General features: G+C 53.1%; 1 protein-coding gene across 3 annotated transcripts in view; it reads right to left on the reverse strand.

The window, feature by feature from the left end:
• LOC122390533 (Fanconi anemia group J protein homolog) overlaps nt 1-17,881 on the reverse strand; it is a 121,755-nt gene that overhangs the window by 71,391 nt on the left and 32,483 nt on the right. For all 3 annotated transcript variants that reach the window (XM_043383581.1, XM_043383583.1, XM_043383582.1), the window contains exons 3-4: nt 4,739-4,831; nt 3,381-3,492 (exon numbers count right to left, since the gene is read on the reverse strand). In XM_043383581.1, coding sequence (XP_043239516.1) covers nt 3,381-3,492; nt 4,739-4,822 — 196 coding nt within the window. In that variant the 5' untranslated portion in view covers nt 4,823-4,831. The remainder of the gene's footprint in view (nt 1-3,380; nt 3,493-4,738; nt 4,832-17,881) is intronic.

The raw sequence follows: 17,881 nt of genomic DNA on the forward strand, positions 1-17,881 counted from the left end.
GATGATAGGATATAGGGGGAGACATTGGTCTGGGCAGGCACCCTAGTGAGTCGCCGGGGCTGAGCCCGTCAGAGGACAGGCCACCCAGCCCCAAGGCACTCACTGCCATAGGTGTCGATTTGTATACTTTTGGGGGTGCCCGGGCACCCCCAATGCTGAGTTGGGCACCCCCCAAGGTGCTCTGGGCACCCCCAACCAAAGTTGGTACTGGCATCACTATCACGGTTCTTTGAGCGCATTATTATTATTTTTTAATTACCTACCGTACATAAGAATGCGTTGTAAAAAAAAAATATGAAGCGATTTTTTTTTTGCTTTGTTTATACCAGAGTCAAGACAGCAGCATTTGGTAGCCATCGTCGCATTCGTACCGCGTCAATGTGGCGGTGTTTCACGGCCGGTAGTAGCGTGCTGAAAGCACACGTGTCAAATTGGGTTTCCATGGAGACGTTGACAAACTCGGACCCTCCAACATAATAGACCCCGCGTTCGATGTCTCTCGGACGACGAAGATTCTATGTCGTCCGGCCAATCCCGTTCAAGGTCAGCGGGGGCTCGGCTGCGGTTGTGGAACGTGATTGGCCGGACGGCGTAGAATCTTCGTCGTCAGAGAGACATCGAACGCGGGGAGAGTTTTCGGTTCCGGACGTCCTTGAGTTTTGTTTTGAGTGGCGGGCTTGGGCGGGGCAGTCTTTTGGTCCGAAAGGCGACGGATCATGGTTTAATCTGGGATTCTGCCTCTGGTGAGAAAGAACTTAAGAAGCATGGACATCAGAAGGTTTTTTACCAAAAGAGTAAGTCATTGGTGTGATATACGACTGCATGATTATTGCTTAGGATTGCATACGATGGCATGATAGGTATTGCCGCTGGCTCTTCTTCCGTTGTTTTATAGTCTAAGAGGCTCTTCTATTTATACTAACCAGAAGAGGCCCCTAGGACTGATGGTCTAACAGGCCCTTCTATTTATACTAGCCAGATGAGGCCCATGATACTGATTGTCTGAGAGGCCCTTATATTCAAACTAGGCAGATGAGGCCCCTGAGAATGATAGTCCGAAGAGCCATGCGGCGGCAACTGGCCGTGGCCATATTTCGGCTCGGTAGGGCCCCACAGAGCTCATGAGAGCACCTCAAGGGCTCCTAAGTAGACACGCTTATCCCCATAAGGGTGCCACGCCGGCTTCTGAAGGCTCCTTGTAGGCATCTAAAGGGCCCTTTCCGGCCTCTAACGGCTCCACCCGCCTGTGATGGCTCCACACCAGTGTTAATGAGCGCCACACAGCGGCGCCTTTGAGGGTCATACTAGTGTCTCTTAGGGCCCTATATCGGTGGCCCTGGGGGCCCCACACCGGCGCCTCTGTGGGCCACCACACCTGTGTATCTCAAGGCTCTATAGGTATATCTGAAGGACCCACACCGACACCTCTGAGGGTCCCACACCAGTATCTCGGAGCTCTGAAGGCCCCACACCGGTGACTCTGATTACTCACCGGCTCCTGAGAGCACCATGTTGATGTCTAACGGCTCCACAAGGCCACTGAAGGCACCACACAAGCTCTCACTAAGCTCTAATGTCCATGTACCGGCCTCTGAGGGATTTAAGCCAGCGCATTCATAGCTCCACACCAGCAATTGTAAGGGCTTCACACTGAAGTATCTGAGGGTTCCACACCGGTGTCTCTAAGGGCCACATACCGGCATCTCTGAGGGCCCCATACCGGCGTCTCCGAGGGTCCACATCTGGGCACCCATCAGCGACTGAAGGTCCCACACTGTCGACTCTGAGAGCCCCATCTGCGTCTGGGAGCAACATGCCGTCTCTAAGAACCACAGCGGCCCCTCCGTACGAAAGATGGGCGCCTGCATGCCAAATGGGAGCGGTTCTGAGACAGTAGGGCACCTACGTGCAATAGAGGGGCGCCTATGAAGCCCATAGGGGCGCCTCAATGCGAAAGAGGGGTGCCTCTGAGGCCTACATATATGGGCGTCCACATGCAATAGAGGTCAGCGACTGCAATTGATCAATACCATGGGGGTGCATTCATAAGAAACAGGGGCGCCGGCATGGCAAAGAGAGGCGCCTTCAAGTGTCCATAAAAGAGAGACGCCTATGATAAGCGCACATTGTATGCGACAACGGGGCGACTGTGGGACATAGGGATGTCTCTGATGACTATACATAGGGCGCTTATATGCCAAAGAGGGCGCCTATGAAGCTAATGGGGGCACCTGGGAAACGAGGAAGACATTTGCGTATGGGTTTTCAGGGGTCATGCGCCGTTTGCGGCAAATAGATTCTAAAAAAATCGGAGGGGGAATAAGTTTTAAAAATGGTGCGGACTTTCCGCACTGTTCGCTTAAGCGGTTACGCCCCTGGGTACATCTGCCCGATCTCAGAAGCTAGATTTGGAGGTCATACTTGAAAGCAGCCAGCAGGACGAGGCAAAAGTTGGAGGCCCCTGAAAATAGGAGGCCCCCTGGAAAAGGAGGCCCCTTGACAGGGTGGCCCACCCACTTTTCATGACGTTCCTACGCCCGTGCCGGGGGGGGGGGGCAGTGGGGGCAGCTTCCCCCCCCCCCCCCAACTCTGGGGCCGTAGGGGTGGTGCCCCTACAGCTTTTAGACGGAATACCACACTTTTTTTTTTGCAAATGTTTTCTTTTTTGTTGAAAAAGCCAAGGGATGAAAAATAAGTGGCCTAAAACCGGTGAGAAAACTAGATTTGGGGGTACCCTAGGTTGATCTTTATCTGAAAGTAGTTCCCGCGCCCCTGCTCTGGGCACCCCCAACCATTTTCACAAATCGACACCCTTGCTCACTGCACCCGGCTACGGGGTGCGCTCCCTCGGGAGCAGCGGTGCCGCTCCAAGGGAGCAGCCCGCATGAGATAAAGTTGCCTGTCCAGCCCGGAGGGAGGTTGCGGCGTGGAGGAGACGGATTTCAGTATCCTGAGGATAGAAGCACGGAACGGTGATCTGCCTTCAATTGGTACCTATGTCCCTGGATAAATCTAACTCAGTCTTTGTGCAGGACCGCTAAGATATTCATACATGCAAGAACTTAAAATTCGGAAGAGATAAGTTACAGCTGTCTCGGGTCCGTGCGCTTAAGCCTGGGAAAATCCTCCCGTCCACCATCTTGGCCCCAGCGAGCATGCAAGAGCCAATCGCAAGCGTTCCGAAAAATATTTGCATATCTCGCTGGCGAGTCGTGAGGTGCCGCCACCTGCAGGCCGGGCCGCGAACTACCTCACTAGCGCCGCTCTGCGGCCGGTGGGGTAACTAGCCAGTCTGCCGGCGGCCGCCCGGCGCGTCACATGCGGGGGCTCCGAAGAAGCCTCCAGAGGGAGCGGGGGACGGGACGGGGGGCGGTACTCACCACACTCAGCCTGCTGCCAGGCCAGCGAGGCGCAGAGCAGCGCCAGCGTCTTCCCCGAGCCGGTGGGGCTCTCCAGCAGGCAGTTCTGACCGCGCTTCAGACCCTGCATTATCTGGGAACGGAGAGCGAGGGGAGGTGGACTGGATGATAGCCGGACAGCGGGGAGGTCGGACTCACCGGCCCACAGCCCGGCCCGCCGCACGGCCGGTTACACACCAAGGCCAACTAAGCCTCAGACCTCCAGAGGAAAGGCCGTGAAAACGCTCACTGTTTGATGTTGCTTGGATACATCCAAGCAGGTCGAAAGCATGGAATGCATTTTGGATAATGGGATTAGTAAAAATAGACAAATCGCCAAACCAAACAGCTTAACAAAATACCTAAATACTTTTAGCCAAATAATCGGGCATATCTTTAGTGTGATATAAGAACACCCCACGGTTCATGATAACTGGGATCCAGTCCCAGGTCAACGTTGCGTTCGCTAGTTAGTCGTTTACCGCTAAATAGGCGCTCTACTGGTTTACCCACTGCCCTTCCAATTTATCACATGTAGTAACACTGGTCCCTCCCATGACTGCAATCCCATACGGGAAGGCACTTCAACATTCAACACTCAACACTTTCCCATCGTGTTCTATCCACGCCACACTTTGCCCAATCAGTGCCACCTCTGCACCCGTCCATCAGTCGCCCGTCTGCTCATGTAGCCAGCAGAGCTAGGTAAGCGCCAATCAACCAGCTGGGCCCATTAGCGACCTGCTGGGCCAGTTTTAGGGGGTCGGCCGACATTCCATGGACTCCCAGTCGGCTCCTTGGCTGGTTCAAAGCAGACGACTGCCGAACAGTGTACGCACCGGGGAGACAACGACGCTCACACTCGTTTAAACCCACAGACACAGGGTCGACATGTGACCGACAATAGGACACACAGGACCGACTTAGGGCAGACAGGACAGACACGGGAGAGACACAGGACACGCACATGACGGGCATAAGATAGGCACAGGACCGATATATGTAGGGCAGACGGGACAGGCACGGGACAGGCACAGGACAGACAGGCATAGGGGAGACACAGGATAGACACAGGACAGACACAGGACCGGCACATTACAGATACTGGGCTGAGTGGGCAGTGGGCAGACACGGGACGGTCACCAAAATGCATCGGACAGGCACAGAGTAAGCCCAAGACAAAGGAGGTCGCCCAGAGGACACCATCCCACTTCCCAGCCCTGTCGCATCCAGACAGGGCGCTATCACCACCGTAGCAATAGAAAGAACCTTCCAAGCCGCACATATCTGTTGTCGAGACCGGTATCAAATCCACCTCCTCCCGTCTCATCGTTCCTCACCTTTGCCATCATGGCCATCTGGCAGGGGTAGGCGTTCTCGGGGAAGGCCACCTTCACTCCGCTGATTGTGTAGTCGCGGCCCATGGCGGCGGCCTGCGGACAGAGGGACGGGCAGAACGTCAGACATAGGCAGAACATCACATACAGACAGAATATCAAACACAGGCAGAGCATTCCACACAGACAGAACATCACACACAGACAGAACATCACACACATACAGAGCATTCCACACAGACAGAACATCACACACAGACAGCGACCACATCAGGCTACGTACATACGCTACAACCAGTGGCCAAAGCCCGTACGTGGACCGAAAGCGCCAGGTCAGGCTACGATTTTATGTCGATGAACGGGCGAAGACACCTACGAAGACACCTACGGGCGAAGACACAGATAGCGGGAGCCAAGCTACACGTCAATGTGGTGAAGTATGTTGACGGTTTACCGATCATGTACTTGAGAGTCCCTGACGGTCAGTCATTCGGTTACAGTGTCCCAAAATAACTATGCCGATTCGTGTGGTGAGTGACATCCAAATGAAAATCATTTTTCACTCTCACCTCAAATTTCAAGACCAATTTTCCCCTCTGACATCCAAGCAAAAACATACTGTTGGGACAATGTTATAAGAGATAAGGGCAGCAGTTGTGCTGTGGATGGATTCAGAGGGCTGCGTCCGCTTGGCGGACAGCAAAGTCCGCCAGAGGGACAGGAGCTAAACCGTTGCGCAGGGTGACCTACCGGCGACAAAAAGTTGCCTTCATTTCACCTTCGCGTGACTTTTGGATGATCGGGACCGATTTGGGGACGTTCTGGGTTAACCTTTAGATAAGCTTTGGGCGACCCAAAGGCGAAGTTGCTCATGACTAGGGGTTGCCTTGAGGCAGTGGCGTAGCCAGAAATCAGCGAAAGGGGGGGCCATGGTGCTCGAGGGGGCGACTTTTTCCCTTGAAAGGGGCGCCATTGTGAGCTAGTGACAGGGGGTCAGTCTAAAATGTAACGTCATATATTCATGCATGAATTACTAGGTGTTACTACGGAACCGGCACGAGTATCAGAACCAGGTTTCGCTGATTTTTCATAAAATCCAATTAATGCAATTTGCAGCCCAGTGTTTTTTTATCAAAAGCCTTTATCTTTATGCATATTTAGCACGATATAGGAAACGAGCTCAGGCTACGGACATGTTATTCTCAAAATACACACCCATTCGAATTCGAAACGGTAAAATATGCGTTGATCGCTAGGCACAATCTTTATTCTTTGCAAAAAAAAAAAACATACAGGTTCACTCACTGAACCAAAGTGACCTGTGGACTGCAGCCTCTGGTCGACCGGGGTGGCCGTGCTTAGAATCTCAGACACTCATGACTGCATGAGTGCCAGATGGGTGAGGCGTGAGACTGTCCCATATAGTGGCACGAAGGTTAAGAATGTCTTCGGCCGGCGTAGTATAGAAGACGACTTTTGATGATGTGAGTGTGCATGGTCAACTTTGAATAAGTGCCATAGAAACCTGCTGATCTCACCGAACATTCGCCTTGCGTAATCCCCAGACCAAATATCTTCATTGAGGGCCAGGTCAATTTGGCGACCTCTCTATAAGTACCTATAAGTTACCGATTACCTATAAGTTAACCCGCGCCGTGCTGGTGGCCTGTGCTTTCCGTGTCGTGCTGGGGGGGGGGGTTCACGTCCCCCCTCTAACTCGGCTCCTGGGCCACGTAGCGACACGCGGTAAGGGGAAATCGAAAGAGCGTCAAAAATAATGACGGAAAGACTTCGTATCAATTTTTAGGTCGGGACAAAGGTCAGGTCACCAGAGGTCATCAAAGGTAAAATTTAGTCCATTTCAACAATTTTGGAAACTGCCAACGGCTAACTCGGGAACCAATAGAGCTACAGCGCCACGGAAAAGCGCATTCGATAGCCCTTTTACAGGCTTTTCTGAATATTGCTCTCGGATTTGATCTCAGGTCAATGGTTTAGCCTCCAGAGGGCAAAAATTCCAAAAATAACAGTTTTTATGAAAAGAGTTTGTCTGCAATAACATTTGGTTCAAGACAGTGACGATATTTATTTTGCCTGCCTCGTGTTCCTCTCGTCGAGACGCTTCGAATGAACTATACGTTGACCTTGAAAGGTTATTTTAAAAATTTGACCGCAGGTCAAGGTCATGACCTGACCGGAAAGGGTCATTCTGCAGATCAGTCGATCCGTATCGTCGAGCTGACAACATCTGACGTGTTTTCACCGCTCTAGCACGTCTCTATCAAAAGTTGAAGCCAAAAAACCGTTTATGGTGATAAAATAGGTGACCGTTTATCACCTGAGATGACCTCAAGGGCACATAAAAGGACACAGGTGCATTTTTACGATTCAGTGTGTTATGTTTACCTATGAACCGATGTTTAAGGGGGTTTTAAACGACATTCGTCCAAAAGAGGCGCATTTCACTTTTCTCCCACTGACTTGAGGTCCCAAAATTGACCTGACCTTAGGTCACAGAAATAAAAAGTCCGAGATGAGCATTTTATGCATATTGTTAGTCTTATCAATCTCTAAAAGCTTCAAAAGTGATCGTTCAGTCGGTGTAGCTATAGCGGGTCTTTTAACTTTTTTTGAGGCAAGGTCACTTGACGTGCCCTAGTGACCTGACCTTGAACGACCCTCATCTGAAATTTAACAAGCTGTGTAGAAAAGATGTATGAACAGGTGTACCAAAGACAGCGCAGGCGCTGCGCGACGCCGTTTTCGAGATATTCGCGAGAAAAAACCTAAGGGGGGCGTAACCCCCCCCCCCCTTCCAGCACGGCGCGAATTAATGGGAGACAATCAAAATGCTCTTCTTCTGAACGAAAACAACCTCAACCATCGGGATGCAGGTTAATATGACACATTTAATCGGTAAATGTCACTCGTGATGTGACCACTTTTATGTTACTGAGGTCATCTCAGGTCATGAAAGGTCTCCAGTAGATTTTGGACAATAACTTTTGATAGAGGTATGATAGAGCAATGAAACACCCTATATAATTATTTTCCTTCTCGAAAATATGGATCGACTAATATGCAATATGACCTTTACCGGTTAGGTTATGACCTTTTCCTTAGGTCAAATTCTCAAATGCCCTTTTAATGTCAAATTCTAGTTCATTTGACTCGTCTGTCTCGAAAAGTGGAACACGATGCTGGATAAACTAATCTCGTGCAGGTCTGAGCCAAAAGGTATTACAGATAAACGTCCTCCGCGAAAACGTATATTTTGAGGCTAAAACGTTTACCTTAGGTCAAATATGAGATAATCAATAAGAGAGAGCATAAAAAGACCTATCGAATATGCGTTTTGCTGCGGCGCTGTAGCTCAATCTCTTTCTGAATCCTGACTTATGCGCCGCTTTGTCGAAAAATGTCAACATCGGCGAAATTTGATTTTCGGTTGTCGCTGGTGACCTGACCTTCGACCGGTTCGACCTAACCTTAAAATGATCTTAATAGTTTTGTAATAGTTTTTGACGCTCTTTCGAACGCCGCCTACTGCGTGTCTCGACGTGGCCCATGCAAGCTGAGTTAGAAGTGGGTGTTCAAACACCCCCAGCAGGTTCAATAAAAAAAAACGCTTACGCTGGGGGCGGCACCGCACTGCTAGGCGCTGTCGGCATCGCAATAATGGGCGGCACAGCGCTGAGGGGCGCCACTTGCATTGAGGGGTGGCATTGTACGGTGAAGGGGCAGCGTCGCGTTGAGGGGCGGTATCGCAACGAGGGTGGCACTTACAAGGCTGCCTAATAAGGAACGCTTGGCACATCCAAGCCCAGCTCGGCGCCGCCTAGCTGCTGCATCTTGAAAAGGGCCCTTAGTGTCGATGAGAAAGCCCCATTGTCAAATAATTGCCTAACGTCAGTGGTTTCGGGGGGGGGGGGCGCAATCAATCTTGAATGGGGCGGGGCGACCGAAGTATCCATTCAGTTTCGCGTCAGTGACTACTGGAGGGCGTCTGAACGACCTCGGATAGGGCGAATGTGATCTTCAGAAGGGAACCGGGTGCTCTAGAGGGGTGCAATGCTTGGATGGGGTCACTGCTGCATTCAGTAGGGCGTCGGACGCTCTAGAGGGGCGCCATTGATCTCGGATGGTCCGACTGGGATTTTCAGAGGAGCATCAGTGGTTTCAGAGGGACACCATTGATCAAGGATGGCCCGACTGAAGCCCCGGTTCAGGTGGGAGCCAGTGGCTCTTGAGGGGCACCAGCGACCTCGGATTGATGGGGCGACTGTGATCTTTAGAACGGCGTTGAGGGGCGCCATTGGGCATGGATGGGGCCACTGTTGCCTTCAGCAGGGCGCCGCAGGGAGGCTCTGGAGGGGCCTGACTTGGGTGGGCCGACTGTAGTCTCCAGGGGCGTTGTCTCGGATGGGGTGAATGTGATTTTCAGAGGGGTGCCGGGTAGTCTAGAAGGGCGCCATTGGTTTCAGAGGGCTGTCATCGATCTTAAGATGGGGCAGCTGTAACCTTCGTTTAGATGGCCGTGATCTTCAGAAGCGCGCTGGACGCTCTGGAGGGGCGTCATTGGGCTTGAATGGGGCGACTTTAGTCTCAAGCGGGACGACTTCAGTCTCAAGGGGGTGGGGCGCTAGTGGCTCTTGACGGCGCTATTGATCTCGGATAGGGCGACTGTGCTCTTGAGAAGAATGCGGGTGCTTTAGAGGGGCGCCAGCGGTTTCAGGGATCGATCTTGGATGGGTCGATTGGGGCAGCTGTGAACTTCAGAGGGGCGCCGGGTGCTCTAGAGGGGCGCCATCAAGCTTTAATGGGGCGACTGTTCCGTTTAGGTGGGTGCCAGCGGCTCTTCAGGGGCGCCATCGACCCTGGGGGTTCGGAATATTCTGGTTTCCGGAGGGGCGCCCTTGAACATTTGGGGGCTCAGGTCGTATTTGGGGGTGCCCTGGAGATTATTTAGGTGTCCAGGCACCCCAAAGAGATATTGAGTTCGATCCCTGCCTGCACATCACTTTTTAATTCATGTTCTCTCTGTAAAACGGCATCAGCCTAGTCGGCGCTAATTGGGGCGCCATTTGGGCGGCTGGGCGGAAAGGGGGGGCCATGGCCCCCATGGCCCCCCCTGTCTACGCCACTGCCTTGAGGTCATCTTTGGGTAGGTAACCTATGAGGTCCCCAAATGTAAGTTGAAATGATCCGAGGTGCCCAGTTGTTTTCACACGAGCTTAACGCCCAGCATCACACCATACCTTATACCCCACAAAGCACCACACAGCACCCGCGACCATCCAGTGCCGGCCGTCCCACCATATATGGTCCGCTGGTGTCGGTACCGATGTGCAGCCAGCATACCGTGCAGCAACTGCCGTCTGAGCGCCCACCCCACCCCACCCACCCGTCCGTCTGTCTGTCCCCGCCTCGCCGCTCCATCGGCTCCGATACGCGGCGCGGCGCGGCGGCGCGGCTCGCCGACCGGGCATGCGATTCAGAACGCCTGTTTGTGTACCGGTCTGTTCCCGGAGCTCAGAGGTGTGAGTCACCGAGAGGAGGTCCGATCGCCGTGAGAGCTGCGCTCGTCTATCACCACTCGTCCGCTCTCGCCACTCGGCTGGTCTGCCCAGGCTGCTCTGCCCAGGCTGTTGCTGCGCTAGTGTGGATGGCCGAAGGATGTGAGTGTCCGTAGGTAGGGGTGCCAGAGGGCTCTTTAGTTGCAATGGGCAGGAACAGGTAACTGGGTAGGAACAGGAACAGGTAACAGCAGGGGTCGGCAAATGGTGGGGCATGCCCCCTTTGGGGGTAATGGAGCCCTTTCGGTGGGGGTAATGAGGGATTCTGAGAAAGCCTATCTTTTTAGAGTTTGTAGCTCCAGTGATGGAGCCATCGTGACTGTTGCATCCCAGGGTTCAAAGATTAACCCAGGCCAAAGGCACAGCACACATTGATTAGATACCAATTTTCACGTACCTGCTCGCCTCACCATCTCACCCCTCCGTACAGTCGTACAAAAGCAGCTGCAACTTTTAACCGTCGCCCGTCTGTTGGCGTTTCAACAGCCGCTAACGTAAGGGGGAGGAGTCGATCGGACCCCCGCGTCCTCTCGGACTCTGAGATGGAGCTGTGCATCTCAGAGTAAAAAATAAAAAGACGAGCGTGCTACCCGTGACAATAGGAAGCCGCTGCTGCCCATTTTTAAGGTCCTTGGTCATTCCGTCTCATTCAAGAGGGCAATGACAAGTGTCGAGAAAATCGGGACCCGCTGTAACTTCTTGAAGTGAGATTTTATGGCTCAAGATGATCTCCAGAAAAAGCTCATAAGCCAACGGTCATTATGGGTCCAGAGGCCAGTTTTACTAACAGAAAAATAGCCGCCTGCCGGAATTTTTTGCCTAAAGATCGTTTCACATATGGAGCGTAAACGGTAAAGCCCTATCCGCTTACGAGCCGATCGCGTTTACGCTCCGTATGTGAAGCGGTCGAGGCAAAAATTCCGGCAGGCGGTTATTTTTCTGTTGGTAAAACTGGTCTCAGGTCATGATATTTTCCGGGCTGGTAAAAAAAAAAAAAAAATGATGGGCTCGAGGGTACAATTTGGTAGTGATCCAATGCCTTTTACGTGAGCTTTTAACAAAAAACCATGCCCGCCGCCCCCATACGTACAAGGGTTAAATGGGATATAGCATAGGCGGCGGAACGGGGAGGGCACCGGGGCACCGTGCCACCTTTGATTTTTGCATTTTAACATTAGCCCTATGGGCGTTGCATGGAAAGAATGGGACCAAAAGTCGGCAGTGCCCCCCCCCCCCCTTAATTGAAGGTATTCCGCCGCTACTGGGATATAGGTATTAAATGTTTTGTGGAGAAAGTGTCATGTTTTATATTTGATGCATTGGAAATGCACAAATACCCAAAGAGTTCCAGGACGGTATGGAATTTCAGTAAACTTGGTTGTGTCAGCAATGGGGTCTGGTAGGTGGGGGTAATGGCCCTGCCTGGCGCCCAAAAAGGGGGCACGACCCCGAATGACCTGCCGACCACTGGGTAACAGGTTGCAATGGGCAAGTGACATGTAACAGGGCTGTCCCTTCCCCCACCAATCTTTGCAACCATTAGTGCACCTGTTTTATCTTGGCCTTTAGCTAAAAGCAAAAGATTCACCGCCTCTTTTAATAATCCAGTTTCTCCCTCACCATCCAATGAAATAAACCACCAACTATCCCTGCCCAGTGCCCACCCACCACCCATCATCCTTCCCTGCCCCATCCCACCCACCAACCGCCCAACATCCGTCCCCGTCCCATCACCCACCACCCGTCCCGACGCGTTCAACAGCCGTCCTCTGGCCATCCTCTCTGTGGGTGTGCGACCATAGCGGAGCTGTGTGAGACGTCCGTCTCTGACCAGCTTCTCTGTGACACGCTGGCCTGTGACGATACCCGCCCGGCCGGCCCACTCTCCGAGCAGAGCCACATCAGACGGACCGCCGCAGGCCCAGCCGCCTATTGGATTACGATGACAGACGCGCGCCGCAGAGGCGGGTGCACGGCCCGCCGCCGTGGGTCACTGAGGTGCACACTCGCCGGGAATGCACGGTGGACCACCGCCATCGGCCGGCGCTCCGCTGGGGGGGGGGGGGAGGTGTCCCCATGGGACACTCGGCAGAGATGAGTGGCTAGATTAGGGCACCAGTCGACTAGGTGCATGGCAACACTGTTACAAATTGCCAGGAGAAAGGGATAAAAAGCGGGAAGGCTGTCAGTACCCGGAAAGAGGCGACAGGAAGTACTGTGTGAATATCGAGTGGAGCGTAATTGAAGTGCCACTGTCGCCTAATCAGTACATTGGCGGCAAACAGTTACTCGTCAGGGAGAACAATAGAACAGCAGTGTATTATTATTCCAAGAAAGTCACATAACCCAGCAGGCCAGCGTCATAGCGAATCCCCAAATAAAGAGCACGAGGGCGATTCCTGTAGGTCACAACTGTTCCAATAGCACCTGCCCTTTCTCGAAACACGAGCCACCACGTGTTCGCACGTGAACACCCTACACCCATGTTAATAAAGACAATGATAACCCTAACGCTCCGCTCCATTTGGTCAGCAACAACATACCAATATCACGTAATTTCAACCGACTTCGATTGGCTATCCATTTCGGAATTTGCCAACATTTCCGGGGCGATGCAGATATGACTGCATGCCGCACACGCAACTCTGCTCCGATTCAATGCGATTTGCACACAATGTGCAATGCATGGCTAGCGGCTGAGGTGAGCCGTCCGCTTGGATGCCATCCGAAAGTGTCAACCAGGAAAGACGGCTCGTAAAAATATCATCTGCATTCTCGACAGACTGGCTAACTTTACAGAACAGTAGTCGCTGAGAACACGACTATTGCGTGGCGCTGACACTACGAGGAAACTGCCGGGCGCCGGAGGTATGGACGACTTACAGGCCAGTTCAGTGGAACGGCAGACGGTGGAGCGGGCCGGCACGGAGGCGGCCAGCGCCACCCACGGAGCACTCGGACCTCAGATTTACAGCCCGTCCACAGCGCCGCGGCTAATGTGAAAAGTTACACGAGCCGTGCCGACCGCATCTGATACAGAGCGTTTGCAGAATCGCCGCCCCATTTGCTATTCGCTCCGCTATGCAGCTTCTGGCTAGTGAGCTTCTCCGTTATCCCACTACTGCCAAGTCGTTATGACTATTCCATTGTCAGTGTCGCCAGCCCGAGCCAGCATCCGGCAAACAGAATGAAACCGAAAATTATGAATTCAACTGGTTCACGGACCTTCTTGGCGAAGAAATAGAAAACGTCATACATTGCTGACAGCGGTCTTGCAATGGTAGACACTATTGCAATTATCCGACAATATTGTTTTATCGTACCAGCATCACCATTAAAGGTAGAGCTGATTGCCGTACCTAACTCTAGCGGAGCAGGTTCAAATCACCTTGAACTCTACGCAGTCATTGCTAAACTGAATGGCACATGTCCCAAACATTTCATGCTTGTCTTACGTTCCGTTCAGTGTTCTGTCCCGACCAGAGACCTCATTTGTCCAGATATTCCACACCGCATATGATGTCCCCGTTTTGACCTATTTCACAAATATCTCGTTCTATCCAGTTCCGGCCCACTCTGCCACCCTGTCCTGTCTGCCGGTTGCAGTGCCCCCCCCCCCCTGGTAGGCGCGCGGCACGCCAAAGCGGCGCTCCGCCACTGCGCCGATCCGTCACCGCGCCGGGTTCGCCGAACCGGGCGGCGGCGGCGTTTGAGGCGCACCGACCGGGCCGGCCGGACCGCCGCCGACACCTCAGCAGCTACTGGTTTTACGGCCCGGGGGCGGCCAGCGGCGGCGGCAGCGACGGCAGCGCGGCCGGCGGCGGCACGGCGTCACGGCACCGCTGACACGGCGTCACACCACCCCCGGCAGCGGCGACCCCAGGTGGGTGTCCGCCTCCCCCTGAGCGCGCCCCTGGCCAGCATCAGATAAAGGGTCGTATTATTCGTCGGCGCTTTATGGAGCTGGTCTATCACGTCCAGAGTGGCAGGCGGCGGCGGCGGCGGCGGGCGCAGATCGCTATCTGTGACCGACACACGGCCGCCGCAGCAGCTCGACTCTGCACCGGACAGCAGCCGCGCCGCTGGATAGAGGACACCGGACAGCGGCACGGCAGAGTGGGCTCTGAGCTGCACAGCAGCCGCCGGACGACTGAAGGGGCACCGGACAGGGGCACGGCAGAGCGCAAACTGGACGGAGCGGGCGTGAGCGTGGGTGGTACCTACTCGGGCTAGATGACAGAAGTGAGTCAAAAGCGCGGAGGTGAAAAAGTATCAAATAGGGGAGAGTGGGGCAAAGCGGCCACCCTAACGCTTCTCACGATGCCAACGCTTGATTTTTTAACTTGGAAAGATTCTTTCTATACCAATGTGATCCCTATTAAGTTGCCTTTTATTTCAACTGCGTTTTATTTCCAAAGGCGTTCACATATGGAAGATATTGACAAAACTTTAAAACTATGCATATTGGCCACTTTGCCCCATACCCTGGGGCAAAGCGGCCACCGCCGTCTTCTCAAGTCCCGATATGAGAAACAACATAGTTGCCTCATGTACGACTAGGGTTTTGATGGTGACAAGGTTTAAGCGAGGATGGATGTTTACTTTATCATCTTCCACCTGTAGGTATTCAAAGAAAGGATTTTCATGAAAAAACATTTAATTGCATTATTTGATAACTCATGCAACTGAAAAGTGGCCAAGATGAATGCACGACGACACATTTGAATATAAATAATGTTTTTTATCCAGATGGAAACAACTTATGGCCAATTGGGGGGTGGCCACTTTGCCCCGGCCACTTTGCCCCGCGCATACCGTCCGAGACAAAAATATTCCAGCTTAGGTTTTAGTGGGGTAAAAAACATTAAAATTGGTAGAATGCATGTACGATAACCATGCAATGCATGGACAAGAACGCTTATAAAAAAAATCCAAACGGTTATGAAATAACATAACATTTGAAAATTGTAAACATAGTTGGTAACCTGGCAAGAAATGCTTTTCCGTGTTTCACAGAACAATGGTGATGGGCCTGAAACCCCGGTCTGGCTCATTCGAACGACCGTGAAGAGAAGTATAATTGGAAACCATAAATTGGAACTGACGCCAGCTACGAAGGGCTAAAACGATGGGTGGCCGCTTTGCCCCGGGTGGCCGCTTTGCCCCACTCTCCCCTACAATACGAGACGGCGCGTAAGCAGGTGCCACAGGGCATGAAGACGCTAATACTCCACCTCGATTTCGGACAGGCAGAGAGTGGCAGCGGGCACACGGTCATACGGGCTGTGGACAGACGCTCCGCCTACCGGACACAGCTGAACAACAGGCGGACGCTTGACAGAGGAGAAATGCAGGCGGATGGGATGGGCATATCGGAAAACATCTGAAGAGGAGCAAATACTTTTGATAGGCCAGGCTGATTAATGATCATGAGCCTCCTTAGATTTGTGTGACAGAGAACTGTTTCATAGAAAAATAGATTGGATGGAAAATTATAAGTTCGAATGACATGATCAAGTATGTCGAGGTCATGTGTCGGGTTTCAAGCTTTTGTTGTGAGAACATTCTGCTTAGGACGACATACACACTGCGCAGGTGAATACATGAACAAATTCACCGTCTCCGCACGGTAAGTTTCCCGGCCGTCCCCAGCCTGTAGCTAAGGGTATCTTCCTCTCATCCAGAGGAGATCCGTACAGCAAGCTCAGCAGCTTCCCGCAGCTGGGCGCTGAAAGAGACATTTAGGTGCCAATTTTTGCCACGGAACGTCTGTGACATTGACATGCAGGTAACAAAGATGGATTCAATATAAGAGCAGCTGCTGGATACCACGGCAGCTGGTTCACAATCGCTGTTTCTGCTACATGACACCGCCGCAAATGGTGTGTCAATGTTATTAGCTGAGAGACATGCATGCAAGAGTTTGTCATTTTCCTATAGCTGAGACTGCGACTGTCACTGCGGGAATCCACCGATTTCGCCTTACTGACATCTGCCAGGGTTTCACCACCAGTTTGCAATTCACAGTACCCACGTGGAACTGCTAGTAAACTAACGAGTGAAACCGAACCAACATTGGAGCTTAACGTGAAAGCCAACGGAGCTGCTGCAATAAATGTTATCTCAAAACTGGATGCGAACTTCCGAAGAGTTTAATCACAACGGCCCGAGCAGGTGTTCCCTACTTCATGCCACCGCGCCCAAAACGTCCCACTGACCCAGGGCTGCTGACAAGTCAGTCGGCCGACCCTGACCTGACCCTGGCCGTCAGGTCACACAAGGCCGGACACCATTCAGCGCGGCCCATCTGACGTGCCACTCGACGCTTTACTGAGCCGAGAGGTGCCGGTGTGCTTCGGCTCCCACGTTTTTCGGCGCAGTGCGGAGGCTGGTGGCGTTTTTGGCGGTGTGCGCCGCGATGGTCAGGTGAGCGCCACGTTCGTTGCGTGATGGATTGCTGACGGCGCGCCACTTCTGTCACATTGTGGTGCCATCACCGAGTCTCAGCTGCTGTGTGTATCAGTTTCAGCTGTGGAGCCCGTCCACATCACAAGATAAAACCAAAGGTCGTGGGAGATGCCAAACGTCCCCACCACCGCGGGACCCACAAACACCTCACTGACGATGCCAGTGTTCGTTTACCAAAACCGCAAACGTGATGCTGACCGCGAATGAAACTCTAGCACCTAAAGGTCGAACGCGATAAGCCTGAAGGCTGATGGATTCGCTTTGATCTATCAATAAAAATACATTGCGGTTGGCGTGCATGAAGTAACGGTACTGAGGTTCGTGCATCCCCCATTACGCCGTGTCGGGCACTCCAGGTGGAGGGACCTCCGCGGGTCCACTGTCCGTGATAGGTCCGCTGCGGCGGCAGGCACGACACCGCTGGATAATTATGTGTTTTTGCTGGGGGCTGGGGTCTCGTCATGACCACAACTGGAGCGTGCAGTTAGGAACTGAGAGTCGTCACTAGAGCTCGCCGAGGCGATTGGTGATGAGGCTTAATGCTGGGACAACCATGTGGAGAGGGAGGGGAATATAGTCGCCAGAAGTCGGTCTAGAAAGATAGGCACTGTACTCCTCCTGACACCTACACCCGAGCCCAGAAGCAGCATTTCAGGTCCGATTCACAAAAGCTAAGATTCCCTGGGCCGGAGAAAAGTCGCCAAGCAGCACCTTAGCATCTGGCAAAGCAGCATCTGGAACACTGCAGCTGTGGACAGGGGCACGCTAGCGACGTTTCTCGGGAGGGTGGCGGCGGACATCACAGCGGCGGTCTGCGTCACGCGTCACGCGGGCTCGTCACGCCGCTGTGTCACTGTGCGGCGGCCGGCAGCTGCAGCCGCCTCCGGAAGCGGCGCTGTCAGAGTGGGCGTGATTTATGGGGTGGTCACTCTCAGCTGGCGGCGGCACACGGGCGCGGCACACGGATATCGGAGCGACCTGCAGGGTACGGACACCAGTGGCTTCACACCGCCCGTGTATCGGAACGGACCTGTAACGCCCAACACCAGGGCCCTATTTCACGGCCGCTGCCAGCGCGCCGCCAGCACATTTGACAAATTGG

This window comes from Amphibalanus amphitrite, unplaced genomic scaffold, assembly GCF_019059575.1.
Source record: "Amphibalanus amphitrite isolate SeventyFive unplaced genomic scaffold, NRLGWU_Aamphi_draft 000399F_arrow, whole genome shotgun sequence".
NCBI lineage: Eukaryota > Metazoa > Arthropoda > Thecostraca > Balanomorpha > Balanidae > Amphibalanus > Amphibalanus amphitrite.